Below are 17,541 nucleotides of genomic sequence, written 5' to 3'. Positions count from 1 at the left end.
CTTCAATGGCGGTTTATTCAGAACACATGGTCAAGCGCGAGTGGCTTGCCCATATATTTATACTTATGATGACTTATGATTTATGAACTATATCTACCTACATGTAGTAAGGATACTTAGGTATCTTAATATACTGCAGCAGTCACTGAAATAATATATTCGAAGCAAAAAAAGAGATCACAGACGTATGGTCAAGCTAGATTTTATTAGTGTTAAAAATATGCAGCTAAGTTAATGACAGGCTTAGTAAACATTAGCAAATATCAGATTTATTAGTAACAAACATTAAGTGCCAACGAAAATATTCAAAAATGTAATGTTGTCTTCTTGCTTGATAGTTTCTTTAATCTATTCTTTGTTTATCACAATAAATACACGACCAAAGCACAAATCAACAGTTCTCAAAAAGTTTGTACAAAAATTAAGGAAAAGGTTAAATTTGTTTTTATTACTCCTATTTTGTTACCAAGAATTTTTTGATGAATTGAGATTTTAGTAAGTTTTATTTCGTCATTATATTCATTTATATTCATATTCATTTATTTCGTAAATGCACACATACATTACACGTCAACAGTTTCGGTTCATATATTAAAATTTAGAATAATAATTAAACTTTAAATTTTTGAATTGAATTAAGAGATCATAATACAATATTAAAAATAATTAGAATAATAATTGGATACATTACATAATTGTTTAAATGTCACAAAATTCTTTTACATCGTAGAATGCATTTTTGATTAACCATTTCTTCAATTCTTTATAAAAACAATTATCATTTTCTAAATTTTGAATGTCATTTGGAATGCAATTATAAATTTTTGGACCTATTACATAAGTAATTTTGGTAGACTTGGTGAGTCTGCATTTGGTCGTGGCTAGTTTTCCTCTTTGTCTGTCCCTCAAACATCGTAGATTGTCAGGTCTTAAAGGGAAGTTATGAATGTTCGTTCTTACGAATTTAGCGACATTAAATATATACTGAGACGGCATCGTCATTATGTTTAAGGAGATAAACAAATGTCGGGCCGGTGAGCTTGACGGGGCGCGAGCTATTATTCTCACCGCCCTCTTCTGGAGCACGAAAGCGCGGCGCCAGTCGGCGGCGAGGCCCCACAACTCGAGACTATAGTTCAGTACCGCATGGAATAGTGAGAAGTAGCTACTGCGCACTTGTGTTTGCGGAAGTATGCACGATAAGCGTTTTAAGGCGAAGCAGATACTACTCAACCTTCCACAGATGTTACCGATTTGAATGTCCCATTTTAGCGCAGAGTCGATTATCACACCTAGGAACTTGGCGTTTTTTACTTGTGGGAGGACCGTGCCATTAACCGTGACAGCGAGGGGCCTGGGTGGTCTCCCACCTAAGTTAAAATGTAACATCTGGGTTTTAGCGACGTCATTAAGAGTCTCTAGTATCTATATTTTCTTAATTATAACAATTTTACAACACACACACAATTTTACAAAAGTCGACTTATATTACTAAATGTTGGTAACAAAATAGGATCAATTAAAATTTGCTGACGTGGCTATGTTACAAAGTATTCGGGAACTGATTACATCCCATATAACCATAATATGCGTATATATATATGTTTACCTCGAAACGAAATAACAAGCAACTATTTCTATGTCTAAGCCCTTATCTACATTAACTATCCATACCTAAAATCGTTATCGAGCTCCCAAACTACGATCCAAGTTCCATAACCTCTCTGAATAATTAAAAGTTGAGATAAATCGCGGCCACTTGCGACGGGCAGCGTGTACTGTATCACCATGGCAACGAAGAAACAAGGCCGTAGGGTGTAGGGGGGTAGCTTACCGCAAGAACTGTGTAGTATGGACTATGAGTGCATTCAACCTTCGGCCGTACGTCACGGGCGACCTAATTTCAATGTGTCATTTAATTTTGTATATTGCTCGCACTACTCGCACCAGCACATGAATGGCGCGATAGTATCTCGACGCGACATAGATTACACGTCTTTTTACAATTGTATTAATAGCATAAGGACGGGTATGTACTCTGCAGACATCGGATTCCGTGGGGCGAAACTTCTTGACAGCTAGGGACTTCCTATATCGATAAACTCATTTATCGATACTAGTTCTATATACTAGTGATCGCCCCCAACATTGTGTGTGTTTTTTGTAACTATTGTTCTGAAGACCAGTATGACATTCATACATAGTGTCTAAAATAAATAGCGTCGAAATAAATCCTCCTGAGGGTCATCAGTGACAGGGTGGACTGCCCCATTCAGGGACACTGGATACGAACGCACACGCACGTACCGGGTGTCCCTGAGGGCGGCAGATATTTAAATTAAAAAAATAATAATAACATCAGTAAATAAATATGTAATGTTAATTTTAAGTCACTAATATAGCTTAAGTGTTATATGTAATATGTTAGTACTAATATTATATGGGCCCTGCCTGAAATAAACACATTTTATTTTTTATTTTTTTTATAAATTGTGACGAGTAAACTTATAAAAACGTTTTCAAAAAAGAAGAAGAAAATTGAGTTCATATTTTATTATATAATGTTTTTTTTATACTACGTCGGTGGCAACCAAGCATACGGTCCGGTGCGGTGGAAATCGGTTACCGTAACCTATGGACGCCTGCAACTCAAACAGTGTCACATGCGCATACTCTTTTAAAATATTTCATAAGCAAACCTTTGTGCGATCACTAGTATTTAGAACTAGTATCGATAAATGAGTTTATCGATATAGGAAGTCCCTAGCTGTCAATAAGTTTCGCCCCACGGAATCCGATGTCTGGTACCTACTCTGTGTCGCAGTGACATAATCGAGAACTAATCATGTGCCTAAACTCAAGCATATAAACTAATATGAGGATGACGATTTAAAATTGTTCTCGTTTTAGAGTTAAATGTTTCACGAAGCCTGGAAATTAGAATGGCTACCATAGATTTCGATTTTTGCATTTTCTTTGGAAAGTTTGCAGCTGTGTGAGATATTATGAATAATATGTCAGAAAGAGAACCTAGTGTGTCCATGAACCGCGGCAATAAGCCTGGGTAATGGGAGAAAGAAAAAAATATATAGGTACCCAAATAAAGTCACGCCTGTATTTCAAAACGGGGTAGGCAGAACACATGAAGTTTCAGTGCGACACTTGGCAATTGAAAGAAAATGAAATTGTGATATTGCAGGAACAGATTGCCAGCCCACGAAACTTATATCCCACAGTCATTTTGTAGGAACGACACCAACAGGAGGAAAGGAGGTGGTGAAATTTTTCTTCACCACAAGGGGAGAGAAAAATATGTAAATTCACTCCTATTCTACTCAGCCTTCGCTTTGTCGGTAGGTACTTTAGTGGGCAAGTGCTGTATTTAAATGGGCAGCGTTGGCGTGCTGACCGTCGGGGTGAAACACCTCTCGCGGCGGGCAGAAAAGCTGCAAACTACAACCAACCAACTTCGAAAGTAATATGGAAGCAAACATTTATCTAATAGAGAAATATCTGACATAACTTCGTAACTACTTTAGGAGTTTTTACTACAAAGGCCATATTCTAAAATGTTGGTATGAAATACCGAAAGAGATAGGTACCTACTCTGTCAAACCGAGTACATTCGTATTAGTACCTTAGGTAGATAGAAATTATTGTTATTGCAAATAGCGATCCACGATAATAATAATAGAATATCGCAGTTTTACCAGTTTGAATAGAATAGAACAGAATAGAATAGAATATTTATTTGTATTAATTGTACATCGTCACATTCATCTTTTATACACTATTTACAAGTAGGTAAAATAATGATAAGTATTTCAAAATCACAATAAAATCATTACATTAAATTATAAAAATTAATAATTAATTAATTAAATCACATAAATAAATTAATAATTAACATTCAACTTAATTTGTTCATAATAATTCTCTCATCCAAGGTTTATTTTGACACATTACTCATCGAGAAACTCTCTCACCGAGTAGTATGCTGTGGGGACGTTTATCGACAAAAAGAGGCCAAACCTTTTTTTTTTTGACCAAAGCATGAAACTTGGCACAGTTGTTCCTTATATCAAAATAAGCCGATTAAGATCGGGAGCCTTCGGGAGCCTCCCCCCTGGGGCTCGGGAGGAGGGGTCAAAGTACCGCTTCACCCGGCTTGCTTTGAAAAATTCTAACATAGCCCGTTTAGTTCATAGGTCATGTTTGGTATCGTTTTCGAGTAAATCAATAACGTAGAATTCATTTTTGGTACTAAACTTATAATTTAATGATAAATAAAATTAAAAAAAATTAAAAGTTAGAAATTTTCATCTATGATTTACAAATTCAAGTCATCATAAATATCAAACTGTTTGCTTTTTCTACAAATCTTATACTTTTAAACGAGCAATTCTTGTATATTTATTTATTTATTTATTTATTTATTTATATATATATTTATTTACACTGACGATCTCGGAAACCGCTCTAACGATTTCGCAGAAATTTGTTATGTGGGGGTTTTTGGGGGTGAAAAATCGGTCTAACTTATCCTTAGGTCCCGGAAAACGCGAATTTTCGAGTTTTCATGCGTTTTTCTTCGCGCGCCATCTGGTGTGCAGTAGTTGTACTGTTAAGACAGAATTCTTTCGGTCGATGTAAGTACTATTTATTGCAAACACTAGATGGCGACACAGGTCAAGGCTAAAACGAATAGAGAAATACACTATTTGAGCTTTTGTGGCGAAATGCGCGCCATCTCGTGTGGAGTAGTTGTGTTGTTAAGGCTGAGAATTCTTTCGCTCGATGTAGGTACTATTCATTTTTGAACTAGATGGCGACACATGTCAAGAATACGAAACAGAACCGAGCGAAGCTCGGTTGCCCAGATATTAAAAAATATAATATGAAAGCCTATTTAATATAGATTATGAATAATATAACTTTTACCCACCTTTACTAACGTTAGGTTTCATAAAAAAAACTTTAAGCCGCGCGGCGTCGGGACGCCGCGAGCGTAATTTTAAAATGCCTTTATTTAAAAAAACTCTATTAGAACCCGTTTAGCTATTAGGTCATGTTTAGTATCGTTTTCGAGTAAATTAATAACGTAGAATTTTGTTTTGGTACTAAAATGACCATTTAATGTTAAATGAAATTAAAAAAAAAAATTTAATTTTCTGTGAGTTGCAAAATTCAAGTCACCATAAATGTCAAACGGTTTGCTTTTTCTATTAATATAAAAATATGATATTAAAGCCTATTCACAAAGGATAGTACGCGTTCACCTACGCGAGCTTAGACTGTGTACGGGGAACGCGCCTCTTTCATATATTTGATCGCCAGTGTCAGAGGTGTGTTAATGCATAAATAGAAAAAGATTCATTATTATTGACTCCGGTGTCGACAACAGCAACACTCGGGTCAGACCACACGATCTAAAGACCGACCGTACCTGTTATTTATTCATTGTAGTGAATCCTAACAGAAATTTATATAATAGTATTTTATACAATCGTGATATAATACAAAATTTTTCAGTCGAGTACCATGTGTTACGGTACGAGAGTGAAAAGCTTAATTAGGTATATCACTATTGTATACAATACTTTTTCTACGAGTCATCATCTTCATCATCAATGGACGGAAATATCACATGCAATAGAGTCGTTCACCGTTGTATCAACATCGAATTACCTAGCAACCAATTGTTTGTAATAACCGTCTCTGATTGGCCGATAACGCGACAGATAAAAAAAATGTGTTTCAGATGCAGGAAAATTTGCCAGGTATCGCAAATTAGTATAGAAATTGAATGAAGTTCTATTTTTGAAATTATTATAGTTAACTAAAATTATAATGAGCTTATTATAATTGAGTCGGAACTGCCATAGAGTATCCAACACTGAAAAGTTAGCAATTATAGTTTAGTCTGTGGTGTCCTAATTGACAGATTACTCATACTCATACTCATACTATATATTCCCTTCACAGAGACATAGCTGGGTACATATGGAACTGCATAAAGAAGGCTCTACCCTCTTTATGCAGTTGCATCGGTTTTTGCAACCTGATTTACATTTACATCTTGTAACTTCTAAGCATATACTGGCCACTTCAGTGTTGTCTGACCAGTGTGGTACCCATTCGTCTCCTTCTTCCTTCCATCCCCAAGAAGACGGACTTGGCAAATTTTGGTGTGGCACCAACGCCTGACTCCAAACAAGAACGCCCTGAGTCCCATTTCTCAAAACTGAAAGTTACAAGTTACAAGCGGAAGTCTCTTTCCAACTTGTCATATTAGACATTGACAACCAGTTGAAAATTGTAACTTGTAGCTTCGAGAAATGGCCCCCTGGTACACTGTGCGCAGTATATGCTGATGCAAGGCAGCCTCTGAAGGAGGTATGTTCTCCAATTGTCGATCTTTTCTGGTACCTAAAGAGGTAGGTACTTCGACCACTCATTCACCGTTGCGCAACGACTTGGTCTGAAACAATATGTGCATTATCATTTTAGAGTCTACAACTATCAAATTACAACTTTTTGATCACGTAACCTTCAGTATTACCCACTTACGTTACGTATCATACAAAATTATTACAAACTTTAGTAGAATCTGATTTGCCTCTGATATTGCTCCATCTTGTAATAGTTTGACACCTTGAGTGGCCTGGCTAAGCTTCAAAGCCAAAAGAAAACGTTTCTAGATTAGACATAGTATGGGATAGGTACGATAAACGCAGCTTGAAACGATCTACAAGGGAGAAACATGGCCATGGCCACCCAAGGCTTCAAACATTACGAGATGGAGCAATATCATAGATAGGCTAATCAGATTCTACTAAAGTTTGTAATTATTTTGTATGATAGGTAAGTGTGTAATAGTGAAGGTGATCCACCAAAATTTTGTAATTTGATAGTTGCAGAATCTGTTTAAATAAAATGACAATGCACATACTGTTTCAGATCAAGGGTCCAACAACAACAGTGAACACAACAGTCCTTACAACAGGTCTTACGCAACAGTGAATGAGTGCCGGAAGAACCTCTTTACTAGAAAAGATCGACACTTGGAGAACATACCTCCTTCCGAGGCTGCCTTACTTCATCATATACTGCCATTTGTCTAAGACTGGGGCCAAAGACCTGCCAACCACACCCTTGCTGCCGACGCATTAGGACACCATGGACTCCACTGCCAGTCTATTGCTAGCTGAATTTTGTGACACGCTGCACTTAACGATTTAATCCGCAAGGCTCTCGGCACAGCGAACATACCGACAACCCTCGAACCTGTCGGCTTGTGAGCAGCAGACAAAGCGGCCTGATGGTTGCTCGCTTTTGCCTTGGTTTTTGGGACGACCCTTGGCGTGGGGCGTGACCTGTGTGGATACCTTGGCTCCGTCCAACGTCTAACGCTCGGCCCAGAAACCAGGGACTGCTGCTGCAAAACGCCCAGTTTAAACTCGCAAATATGCGTTTTTAAAAAACAACTACATATTTGCGGCAATTGCATTTGAAACATTTGGACCATGGTCATCAGACACCAAGCAGTTCGTGAAGGAAGTTTCCACCAAACTTGTCTGGATGTTTGTAGGTATATTTTTTATTTAAAGAAAAAGCAAACAGTTGACATTTTTGTTGACTTGAATTTGCAAATTATAGATGATTTTTTTTTTATTTATTTACCATTAAATTATAATTGTAGTACCAAAAATAAATTCTTTGTTATTAATTTACTCGAAAACTATATCAAACATGACCTAATAGCTAAACTGGGTCTAATAGAGTTTTTAAAATAGAGGTATTTTAAAATTACGCTCGCGGCGTCCCGACGCCGCGCGTCTTAAAGTAATTTTTTTGTGGAACTTAACGTTTGTGAAGGTGGATGAAAGTTATATTTTTTATAATCTATATTAAATAGGCTTTCATATCATAATTTTTATTTATAGAAAAAGCAAACAGTTTGTCATTTATGATGACTTGAATTTGTAAATCATAGATGAATTTGAAATTTTTTAATTTTTTTTAATTTTACTTACCATTAAATTATAATTTTAGTACCAAAAATGAACTCTACGTTATTGATTTATTCGAAAACGATATCAATCATGACCTAATAGATAAACGGGGTCTAATAGAGTTTCTAAAATAAAGGCATTTTAAAATTACGCTCGCGGCGTACCGACGCCGCGCGTCTTAAAGTAATTTTTTTGTGGAACTTAAAGTTAGTAAAGGTGAATAAAAGTTATGTTTTTTATAATCTATATTAAATAGGCTATCATGTCATATTTTTTATTTATAGACAAAGCAAACATTTTGTCATTTATGATGACTTGAATTTGTAAATCATGGATGAAAATTTCAAATTTTAAATTTTTTTTTATTTTATTTATCATTAAATGATAATTTTAGTACTAAAAACGAATTCTACGTTATTGATTTACTCGAAAACGATACCAAACATGACCTATTAACTAAACGGGGTAAGTTAGAATTTTTCAAACCAAGCCGGGTGAAGCGGTACTTTGACCCCCCCTCCCGGGCCCCAGGGGGGAGGCTCCCGAAGGCTCCCGATCTTAATCGGCTTATTTTGATATAAGGAACAACTGTGCCAAGTTTCATGCTTTGGTCAAAAAATTTAAGGTTTTTCAATAAACTCCCCAACTTAGAGTCATGGCGAACATTTCATATTTATGAGCTTCCATTCTGCTTTCTTTGCGTGAAATGAGTCAAATTAACTCATAAATAGAAGCAAAAACCGCGGCCCTGAAGGTTTTCGGCGGTTTCTTTATAGCCCCTGACGCCGCAACCTACGTCATAACTCATAAAGCGAATCTGACACCAGTCTACATATTTTTCAACGTCACAAAGCAAAAGGACAAGCTCTTTGATTTGCGTGTTTAGTTATTTCTTTTAATTTGCTTGTTTAGTACAGTCAAGTGTAAAAATATGGGTGCGTACAACTTATCAAAAATATGCCATAGCACTTTATGTCGGCGGAATAAGGTCTCGGTACATATTTTTGAGCGGATAAAATCGATACGTATTTTTGCTCTTGACTGTACCTAATGTACCTACACAGGACGCAAACGAATACATGAATCTCCTGATGGTGGGCGATAACCGTACCCCATGAACATCAGCAACACTAAAAGGGTTACTGGCATTAAGTGGCCGGACTACCTACGAGCGACGAGCTACGTTTTTTTAAGGTTTAAACTGCTCGAAAGTCACGGTTCAGAAATGCCGCAGGCGACTTTGCAAGCTACATTTTTTCATAAATGTTTGTAAAACATTCTTTAACTCATCGCAACCTGTTGCAGCTTTAATAACCTATTTAAATTTTTATAATTTTTAAACTTTCCGTTCAAATTAAAGTTAGATTATCAAATTGTTCGATGAACTACATATTACAATCTACTGACAAAGTCATAATTTAAAACTTCTAGTAAGAAATAAATTGAAATAGATATCATACACGAAAGAAAAAACGACAAGGCCCACTGGTGGCCGAGCCAGGAATCGAACCCGGGTCTTCAGCTTACGCCTTACGCGGCTTATAAAATTTATAATTTATTGAAAAAAAGAACAATTCAATTGATATTCAATAAAATAATTTGATTTGTTCCCTAGTTGTTCTAGTAGGTAAATTATAAAGTGCATTGAAGCCTGTTGCAGACTTAAATACTTAATTTACCTACTTATTTAAAACTACAATTTAAAACTTCCTGTTCACGTTAAAGTTAAATTACCTATCTTTGTTCCATTAACTATGCCAACTATTTACAAATTCTAGACAATGTCATGGTTTAAATTTACAGTATAAAGTGTAGAGTGACGTTCAACTTTGAATAGAATTAATAGAAATGACGTTAGGAGTTTTCTCTCAACATCAATCGCTTCAGAAGAACCATTCTAAGTGTGACTTCAGATTCCTTTAATTCTAACTATTAATCTAAAGACCAAATAACTCTAGGAACTAAACCATGACAAAAGAGTTTGAGAATATAGCTGAAGCCGATTCTGTCTCAAGTATCAACTTTGATTTCTTTTTCGTTTTAATACGACTTTCAATGGGCGCGCAGCGGCGGCTATCAAGCGGCGCGCCGTCAGCGCACTTATTGATGCGAATGAAATCCCTGGCCCCGTAGCCGAATGGCATTTCTACGACGCGAAAGGTAGTCTGGCTCTATCGCGTCAATACGCAAGAGCGATAGAGATAGATATCTACGAGCGTTTCGTTAGCGTTTGTGCATTCGGCTACGCACACTGATAGGTGGTAACCTAATGAAGTGATGACTTGAAAGTCGTATCAAAACAAGAATAAATAGGGTCTAATTCACGTTTATTGTACCACAATTGGCGCCATGTTTCGAATCTTTCGGAGACCCATCGTCAGGCATGAGTAAAACATGTCACCAATACACTTAACGTGAGTTGAACAATGTTTATCAATATTTAAAAAATGTCTCACGGAAGTTTAACTTCTATAAAATAAGAATAAAAGGATATAAAATTGTTACAGAATCGGTTTTCTGGTTTCGCGTGACTAGGTATAATTTTATTCACCTCAACGATGTCGTGCGAGGCTAAAGAAATGAAAAAGGGTTCGCTAAGAAACGCATTATAACTAAGGCGATAATCGTAATGGAAGGTCTGATATTGTAACTTATCATTAAAGACTGTTTTGTGTGTTTTCTTTAGGTAATGAGTTTTTTTAAATAATATTTCTGTGCATTTACCTTGGAATATATTTTCGTAATATAATGATGTGTGTCGCCTTAATAAATATTATTTAATTCTATACTATAAATTTTACTGTACTTTGAAACGATTGAAACGTTTATTGAAAAAACAACGTTAGTTACATGTTATTAGGAGGGACAAAGACTTACCTCCGTAAAACGCGGCCAAATAGACCATAGAATAGAGAAGAAAAGAGATTAGATAGAGATAGATTTACCTCCGTATAAAGTGGCCCTCGCTTTGCTGATAATTTCTGCATGTGAGGCGGACCTCAATGGCGCATAGAAAGAGGCACCCCGACGCTGCGAGGCTCCTCCCTTTATCTCTCTCGTTACTTTACAAACAATTCTAAAGAATTTCCTTAGATCAAGTCAGGACTTACCTCCATAAAGTGCAGCCCTCGCTTCGCTGATGATTTCTGCGGATGTCTTCCGCCGCGGCGGCGCGTAGAAAGGGGCTCCGCCGGCGCCGCGCCGCGCGCCTCGGTCACCCATCGCCTCTGTTTCTGAACAAACAAATGTAATATTAAGTGCTTCTCAAATCTATGCACTACACCAAAGTCACAGTATAATAAAGAGTACTATCGTACAGTATGGCCACTCCCGCTCCCCGATGAAAGTGCCGCCCACCCCCTCTTGGTTACCTCACAGTTACCGCCTGTCAGAAACGCGAACAGTCGACCTGTCATATTTCACTCATACAAGAATGGTACGCGTTCACCTACACGAGCTTAGACTGTGTGCTTAGGAACGCGCCTCTTTCATATATTTGACCGCCAGTGTCCGAGATGTGCCAAAGTTATCAATGTTATCATGTAGCAAGGTGGTAGAAATGGGTGAAAGATGCGTAATATAGCAATATTGGGAGCTATTTAGAAGGGATACCTAGGTGACAAAAACAGGGTATAAGGAAATGATAATCTGGCTCAGTTACGTTGAAGGAAAATAGTAATAACTTGAACATGAACAATGTCCAGCAATAACGTATCACTGATTTAAATTGCTGATTTCCATGATCCACTTTCTGACTAAAATATAAAATGACAATCATGTGAAATGGTACAACAACAAATGTCACAAGTATTTTGACAACCAGACAGCCGCTATTGTCGATTATGAAAATGCGTCGCTAACATAATAATAAACAGTCTGTTGTTTATTAAAACTCGAGTTTTTGGGGTCTAAATGTAAAAAAGTTCAACCCATTTTGAGTAAGAATAATATTGAGTCTTTTAACTGTAATTCAAAAAGACAAACTTCCTGATAAACAAATTCATACATACTTAACTGAAACTGAAAAAAACTAGTTGTTGTGTAAAAGTCTATTCCAAATACTCGTCTCCCTAAAAAACGAAGCTTGATTTTTGTCTTGGTTACTTATGTAGGTATACTTAAGAGTATCGACTTGAGTTTTCACCAAACCTACTTAAAATAGGCTAGTTTCCTATAACTTCAAATAAAATATTTTATGCAGTGCACGAAATAAAGCACCACAAAATTAGAAGAAATATAAGGACAGTAGTTAAGTTTAAACATAATTTCTATTTATAAGTCAAAGAGAAAGATATAAAGTAAATGAATTGACCGTGACGTCACTCCTCAGTATTTCATAGTCATTCCACATTAGCAAATCGTTTTGACAGTTCTTAAAAAGAAGCTGATTTGACTAGTAATAGGAAACTAGCTATTATAGCCATCTCACCGATGGTGAAACATGCATAGGTATCTATACAATAGATACCTACATTAAACAGTACATAAATAGTGTTGATGGTACAGAGGTATAAATTATTCGATTAGTAAAACTGGGGCACGAACAAGGACGCGGGTCTTGTCTAATTGTCTGTGGCTAGAGGCACGCGATCCGGGATGTCTACCATTTGCAATTACTTTCTGTCTGTGGTTGACAAGGAATGGCAGCAGTTTGCTGCACAAAAGAAAGCTAAAGCCCATTTACACGGCGCGGCGCACAAATTCGCATGCTATTATAGGGTTTTTCGCGAGAAGATACACCAAAAATATAAATATTTTCTAAGAATCACGAGCCTTTTTTGTTTCTAAGAAAAACGAGACAAAAAATGGTCCAAAAATTTAAATTGTTTTGCATACTTTCCACTTTTTAACCACAACCACTATACAAAGTGTTTGAAAAATGGTAACCAAGTAGAAAATTTAATTGGGGACACTTGTTTCACCTACAAGAATAGCAAGCGCTCGTGATTCTGAGTAGGAAAACATTAAATTTACCTATTTTAAAATATAAAGTTTTTGAATTTTTTCGCTAAAATTCCCTTTAGATCAGATACATCGAGATCGAAGACTATTGAGTTACATCTACATAATCCAGCCGACCGATCTAATGACAGTAATGACACATTGTAATGAAATTCATGCGAGATTTATTACCGCCTAAATCTACGTATGCCTCTATTTAAATCATTTGTTTTGTCTCCACTGTAAAACACGTACACACACACAAACACACCTTTGCAACGAACAAACTCACTCGCACTCGTTTAGGAAGCCGAGAACGACTGCTACCAGCCTCCCACAGACTAAGCAAATCTGCCAAGACAATGCATGTTCTAGGTCCTAAAATTTACAATGCGCTGCCTAATGACATAAAAATGTTAGAAAGTAACAATATGTTTTCAAACAAACTTAAAAATTGGCTAACCAATAAATGTTTTTATACTGTAACGCAATTATTCGACATTGACATATCCACTAAACAATAATTTATTAATAATCCTTGTACTATCATATCAATTTCATTCTCAAAATATTCTATTCGAATTGTAATTTTATTTAAATGTAACCTACATAATATATGTTATTGTAATATTGACTCTTAATTTTATAGATGTTACAAATATGTTTTGAATTGATGATACAAAATAATTTATTCCCTGTTGTTGACATGTAATATTTTAAGAATATTATGAATAAATAAGTATGAGTAAGTATGAGTATGAGTATTTTTTTTCTGTATCTTTTGCTGAGGTGTGCCAATGAAGAGCCTTCTATCTATCTGTAAATCTATCTATCTATCTATCTATCTATCAATCTATACCCTCCTGGATTCCTGGAAATTTTTTATGCTTTTGAATTTAGAACTTTCTTTTATTCCTGTAAAATTTCAAACCTTATGTACTCGTGCGAGGGCACCAGGACCCAGGAGAATAATGCTAAGAAGTAGTAGTAATAATAATAGTAGTAGCAGTCGCATTAGTCCAGTTAAAATATACACTACTAGCTTTTTTTCGCGGCTTCGCTCGCGTTAGAAAGAGACAAAAAGTAGCCTAAGTCACTCTCCATCCCTTCAACTATCTCCACCTAAAAAATTTCGTCAATTCGTCGCTCCGTTTTGCCGTGAAAGACGGACAAACAAACAGACACACACACTTTCCCATTTAATCAAGTAATCAAGTAATTTATTTGCTTTCATATAGTACATTGGGTCTTATACAATAAAAGTTTCATACATGAGCCCCGTAAGGGCATGGGTAAGGGCATTTATAATATTAGTATGGATTAGTATGGATGCATTGGTAGTAACATTAAGTCCTTGAATATTTTATTAAATTAAACACACGCATGTGCAAATATTTAAATTCATACTCCAGTTCTCACGATAGATAATAGGTTCATGTAGATTGTAGACTAACTACCCTGAATAAATAAAACACAAAATCATAGGTAAACATTGCAAATCATAAGGAACGTGAAAGAAATTAATAGGTATTCGTATTTTTTGTGCTGAAACCAAGCTGAAACTATGTCATTATTTAATCTGGTAATTTTTTAATATCTAATAATATCTAAACCTAGTTATTTTTTACAAACAAACCTATTTATTTCAATATTTTCGCATAAAGCTTATTAAGCTAATAATTATAATCGTATTTCCATACAGTTTTCAGTCTCCATCAAGGACAGTAAAATTTTCACGTTAAAGATATCAGTGTTTAATCTACTACAGAAATTATAGAACTATTTTAAGTTATAACTAATCGTGCGCCTTGGTCTTCTTTATTTCTAACACTGTAGGTCAGTTTTTAAGAGGATACGGTAGCGAAAATGCTAAAATGGAAAGGAGCTCCCCTTTCAACTTGGGAATTTTAGTTAAATATACAAGTGTTATTAACTAGATTTATCGAAAAAAAATTGTCCATTAAGAACAACTCAGTCAAAAGATATTTCAAAGAAATCTTTAAAATCGAGGTTCCGCTCTCGACTCTTTCCTCCTTCAAAACTTAATCAATCGGAACGAAATTTGAGAATCTGAATAACAAATGAAATAATCTATGTCGGACCGTTTAGCTTTTTTGGTTAATTGTTACCAATCTTGAGTATCACACCTTTTTTTGCGCCACAACGAAAAAGGCCGTTTTTGGAAATTTTTGATTGGCTCTAGAGTCTTTAAAGCAGAATATCAAAAAAATCAAAACGGTCGGACACAGATAAAAATAATAACAATCTGTGTTGAAAAAATCATTGCTCTATCTTCAAAAACCAGGGAGGAAATAGTCGAGAGCGTGTGTATGGAAAATTGACCTCTACCGTATCGTCTTAAGTAAATATAAGCATACTAACAAATATAATAAAATACTTATCATAAAATAAGATCTTGCAATAACAACTATTTTAGCTGCAAACTATTTGTTTCAAACCTTACGACACTGATCAGTTACAGCACTATTATTTCAAACCCCATTCAAATCTAATTTTAAATCTTGACACTATAATAAAACACCTCAACTATCGAATTAAAATCAAACTTACAAAATTACACTACCAAATCAAACCAGTTTAAATGAAATAAAGTTACAAATACATGTAAACAAATACCTAAAACAGTGAACACTGAACAGTTTGTTTACGTTATACTGTAGCCATCCGTAGCGGGTGCTACGGGCGGGGTGCTACGCGGGACTGCCGCGTAGGCGTGCGGCGTAGAGGGGCCAGCGTAGTTCAAATACTTTGGAGTTTGGGGAAGTACTAAGTAGTAGGGTATGCGTTATACACCGTGTTTTTTTTTTTGTTTTCCGTTAAATTCAACACGTCGGATTCCTGGTTGGATTATCAGGAAGCACCTTGTATATCACTTTTAGTAGAATTTGAGTGTCTTAACTTAATATGGGTTATTTTACTTATTAATTAACTAGCCCACTTCGTCAAAGTCGGTGTAATGTTGGCATAAAAGTCAGATACAAAATTCGACATCCTGAATCACATTCATTCCTTATGACTAATTTCAATAGGGCCTAGTTTAGCCTATTGATTGGCATGTGCCAGTCGCTTTATGCCAAGTTGCCAAGCGGACCCCAAGCTCTCCTGAGCCGTGGCAAACAAGCAAGATAATGCAAGAAACATAATGATATTTAGCATCACATTTACATGCTGTACCTAAAGCACTGGTCCCACCGCGAGCTAGTAAGTTATGAGCTATCGGCTATAAAAACGAACAAAAGATAATCACTCCCGTGTAAATAAAAGAGACACGGGGATGTTTCATGCGCGGATCCAGGGGGGGGTAATGAGCCTAGAGGTTGGCCATACAAATAGACCACCCCCCCCCCTCCCCTGGAGCCTAGGTTGGCCATACAAATAGACCACGTACCCCCCCCGGGGCCTGGGCCTTTACCACGTGACCCCGCCCCCCGATGTGATGTTTATAGTTACTCGCTCAGCGGTGAGCTATCAAAATCGCCGTGTATCTTTTATTTGCATGGGGGTGCTAATCTTTTGTTCGTTTTTATAGCCGATAGTTCATAGCTTACTTAGCTCGCGGTGGGACCAGTGCCTCAGTATTTGCAATTTCACAGATAACAGAGGTAACCTTGAAACCTTGAATATCAAGTATCGCTTCTGTTTTATCTAAACAACACATCGAGTGAGCTTATCCGTGATAAGGGATTAATCAAGCATTGTAATTAAATTCTTTGGATATCCATGTGCATGGTATGGTATTCAATTGGTTATTTTATTTAAGCACCATATCGCTCTAATACCGAAGTGTTTCTTACTATTTTTAAGCTGTCGACCTCACAAGCATTTCTCGTACCATGTTGAGAATTATTTCCAAAATATGGATTGACAAAAATTCTATGCAAACAATCCAGACCTCCGATAATGCTTCAGTCACTTAGGGCCGGCTGCATAAACCGTCTGGCACCGAAAGCGTTCGTTTAATTTTATAGTATGGGAAGTTCCATAGACGTCTGCTGCGTGACGATGATGTGTCTGTCAAATGTGGTTGATGCAACTGGCCCTAAATGCGTAAATCTGTCTGTGTGTAGGCATGAAAAGAGCTTGAGTTGAGGGTATTTCCATAGGGTACCTATGTACGCCGTATGTTCTAATTACGCTACAGAAATTTGTACTTGTTAGGTACTTTGTAAATTTGTATAGTTGTGGTTATTATATAGTCAGAGCAGAAATAGCTGGTAATTAGAGGTGTTTTAGTAGAATAGCTTAGTCATACATAAACTTAACAATTGGCCATTTTTATACGTTACCGTGCATTACATATACCTCAATGTTACCGTGTCACGTCACAATATAGGGTCCTTCTACACCTATCGACAAAAACGCCAAATAAAATATTTACTCCTAGATACCTAATGATGACGCGATAACTTATTTTATTTGTTTACACCGAAAACATCCATGACTCAGAAACAAATATTTGTGCTCAGCACACAAATAAATGCCCTTACCGGGACTCGAATCCGGGACCGGGAGTTGTAGGGGAAAAACTCTATCGAAAGACCTGACTTATACTTCGTTTCTTTTA

At 36.3% G+C, this 17,541-nt stretch overlaps 1 protein-coding gene across 1 annotated transcript in view; it reads right to left on the bottom strand.

The window, feature by feature from the left end:
• Positions 1-11,237, bottom strand: part of LOC125236733 (armadillo repeat-containing protein 2) — a 40,638-nt gene extending 29,401 nt beyond the window's left edge. Inside the window, exon 1 of the mRNA XM_048143653.1 lies at positions 11,126-11,237. Within this exon, the coding sequence (XP_047999610.1) occupies positions 11,126-11,237 (112 nt within the window). The remainder of the gene's footprint in view (positions 1-11,125) is intronic.
• Between the last annotated feature and the right edge of the window lie 6,304 nt (positions 11,238-17,541).

This window comes from Leguminivora glycinivorella, chromosome 19 (assembly GCF_023078275.1).
Source record: "Leguminivora glycinivorella isolate SPB_JAAS2020 chromosome 19, LegGlyc_1.1, whole genome shotgun sequence".
In the NCBI taxonomy this organism is placed as follows: domain Eukaryota; kingdom Metazoa; phylum Arthropoda; class Insecta; order Lepidoptera; family Tortricidae; genus Leguminivora; species Leguminivora glycinivorella.
This window is presented reverse-complemented; position numbering and strand designations above follow the sequence as displayed.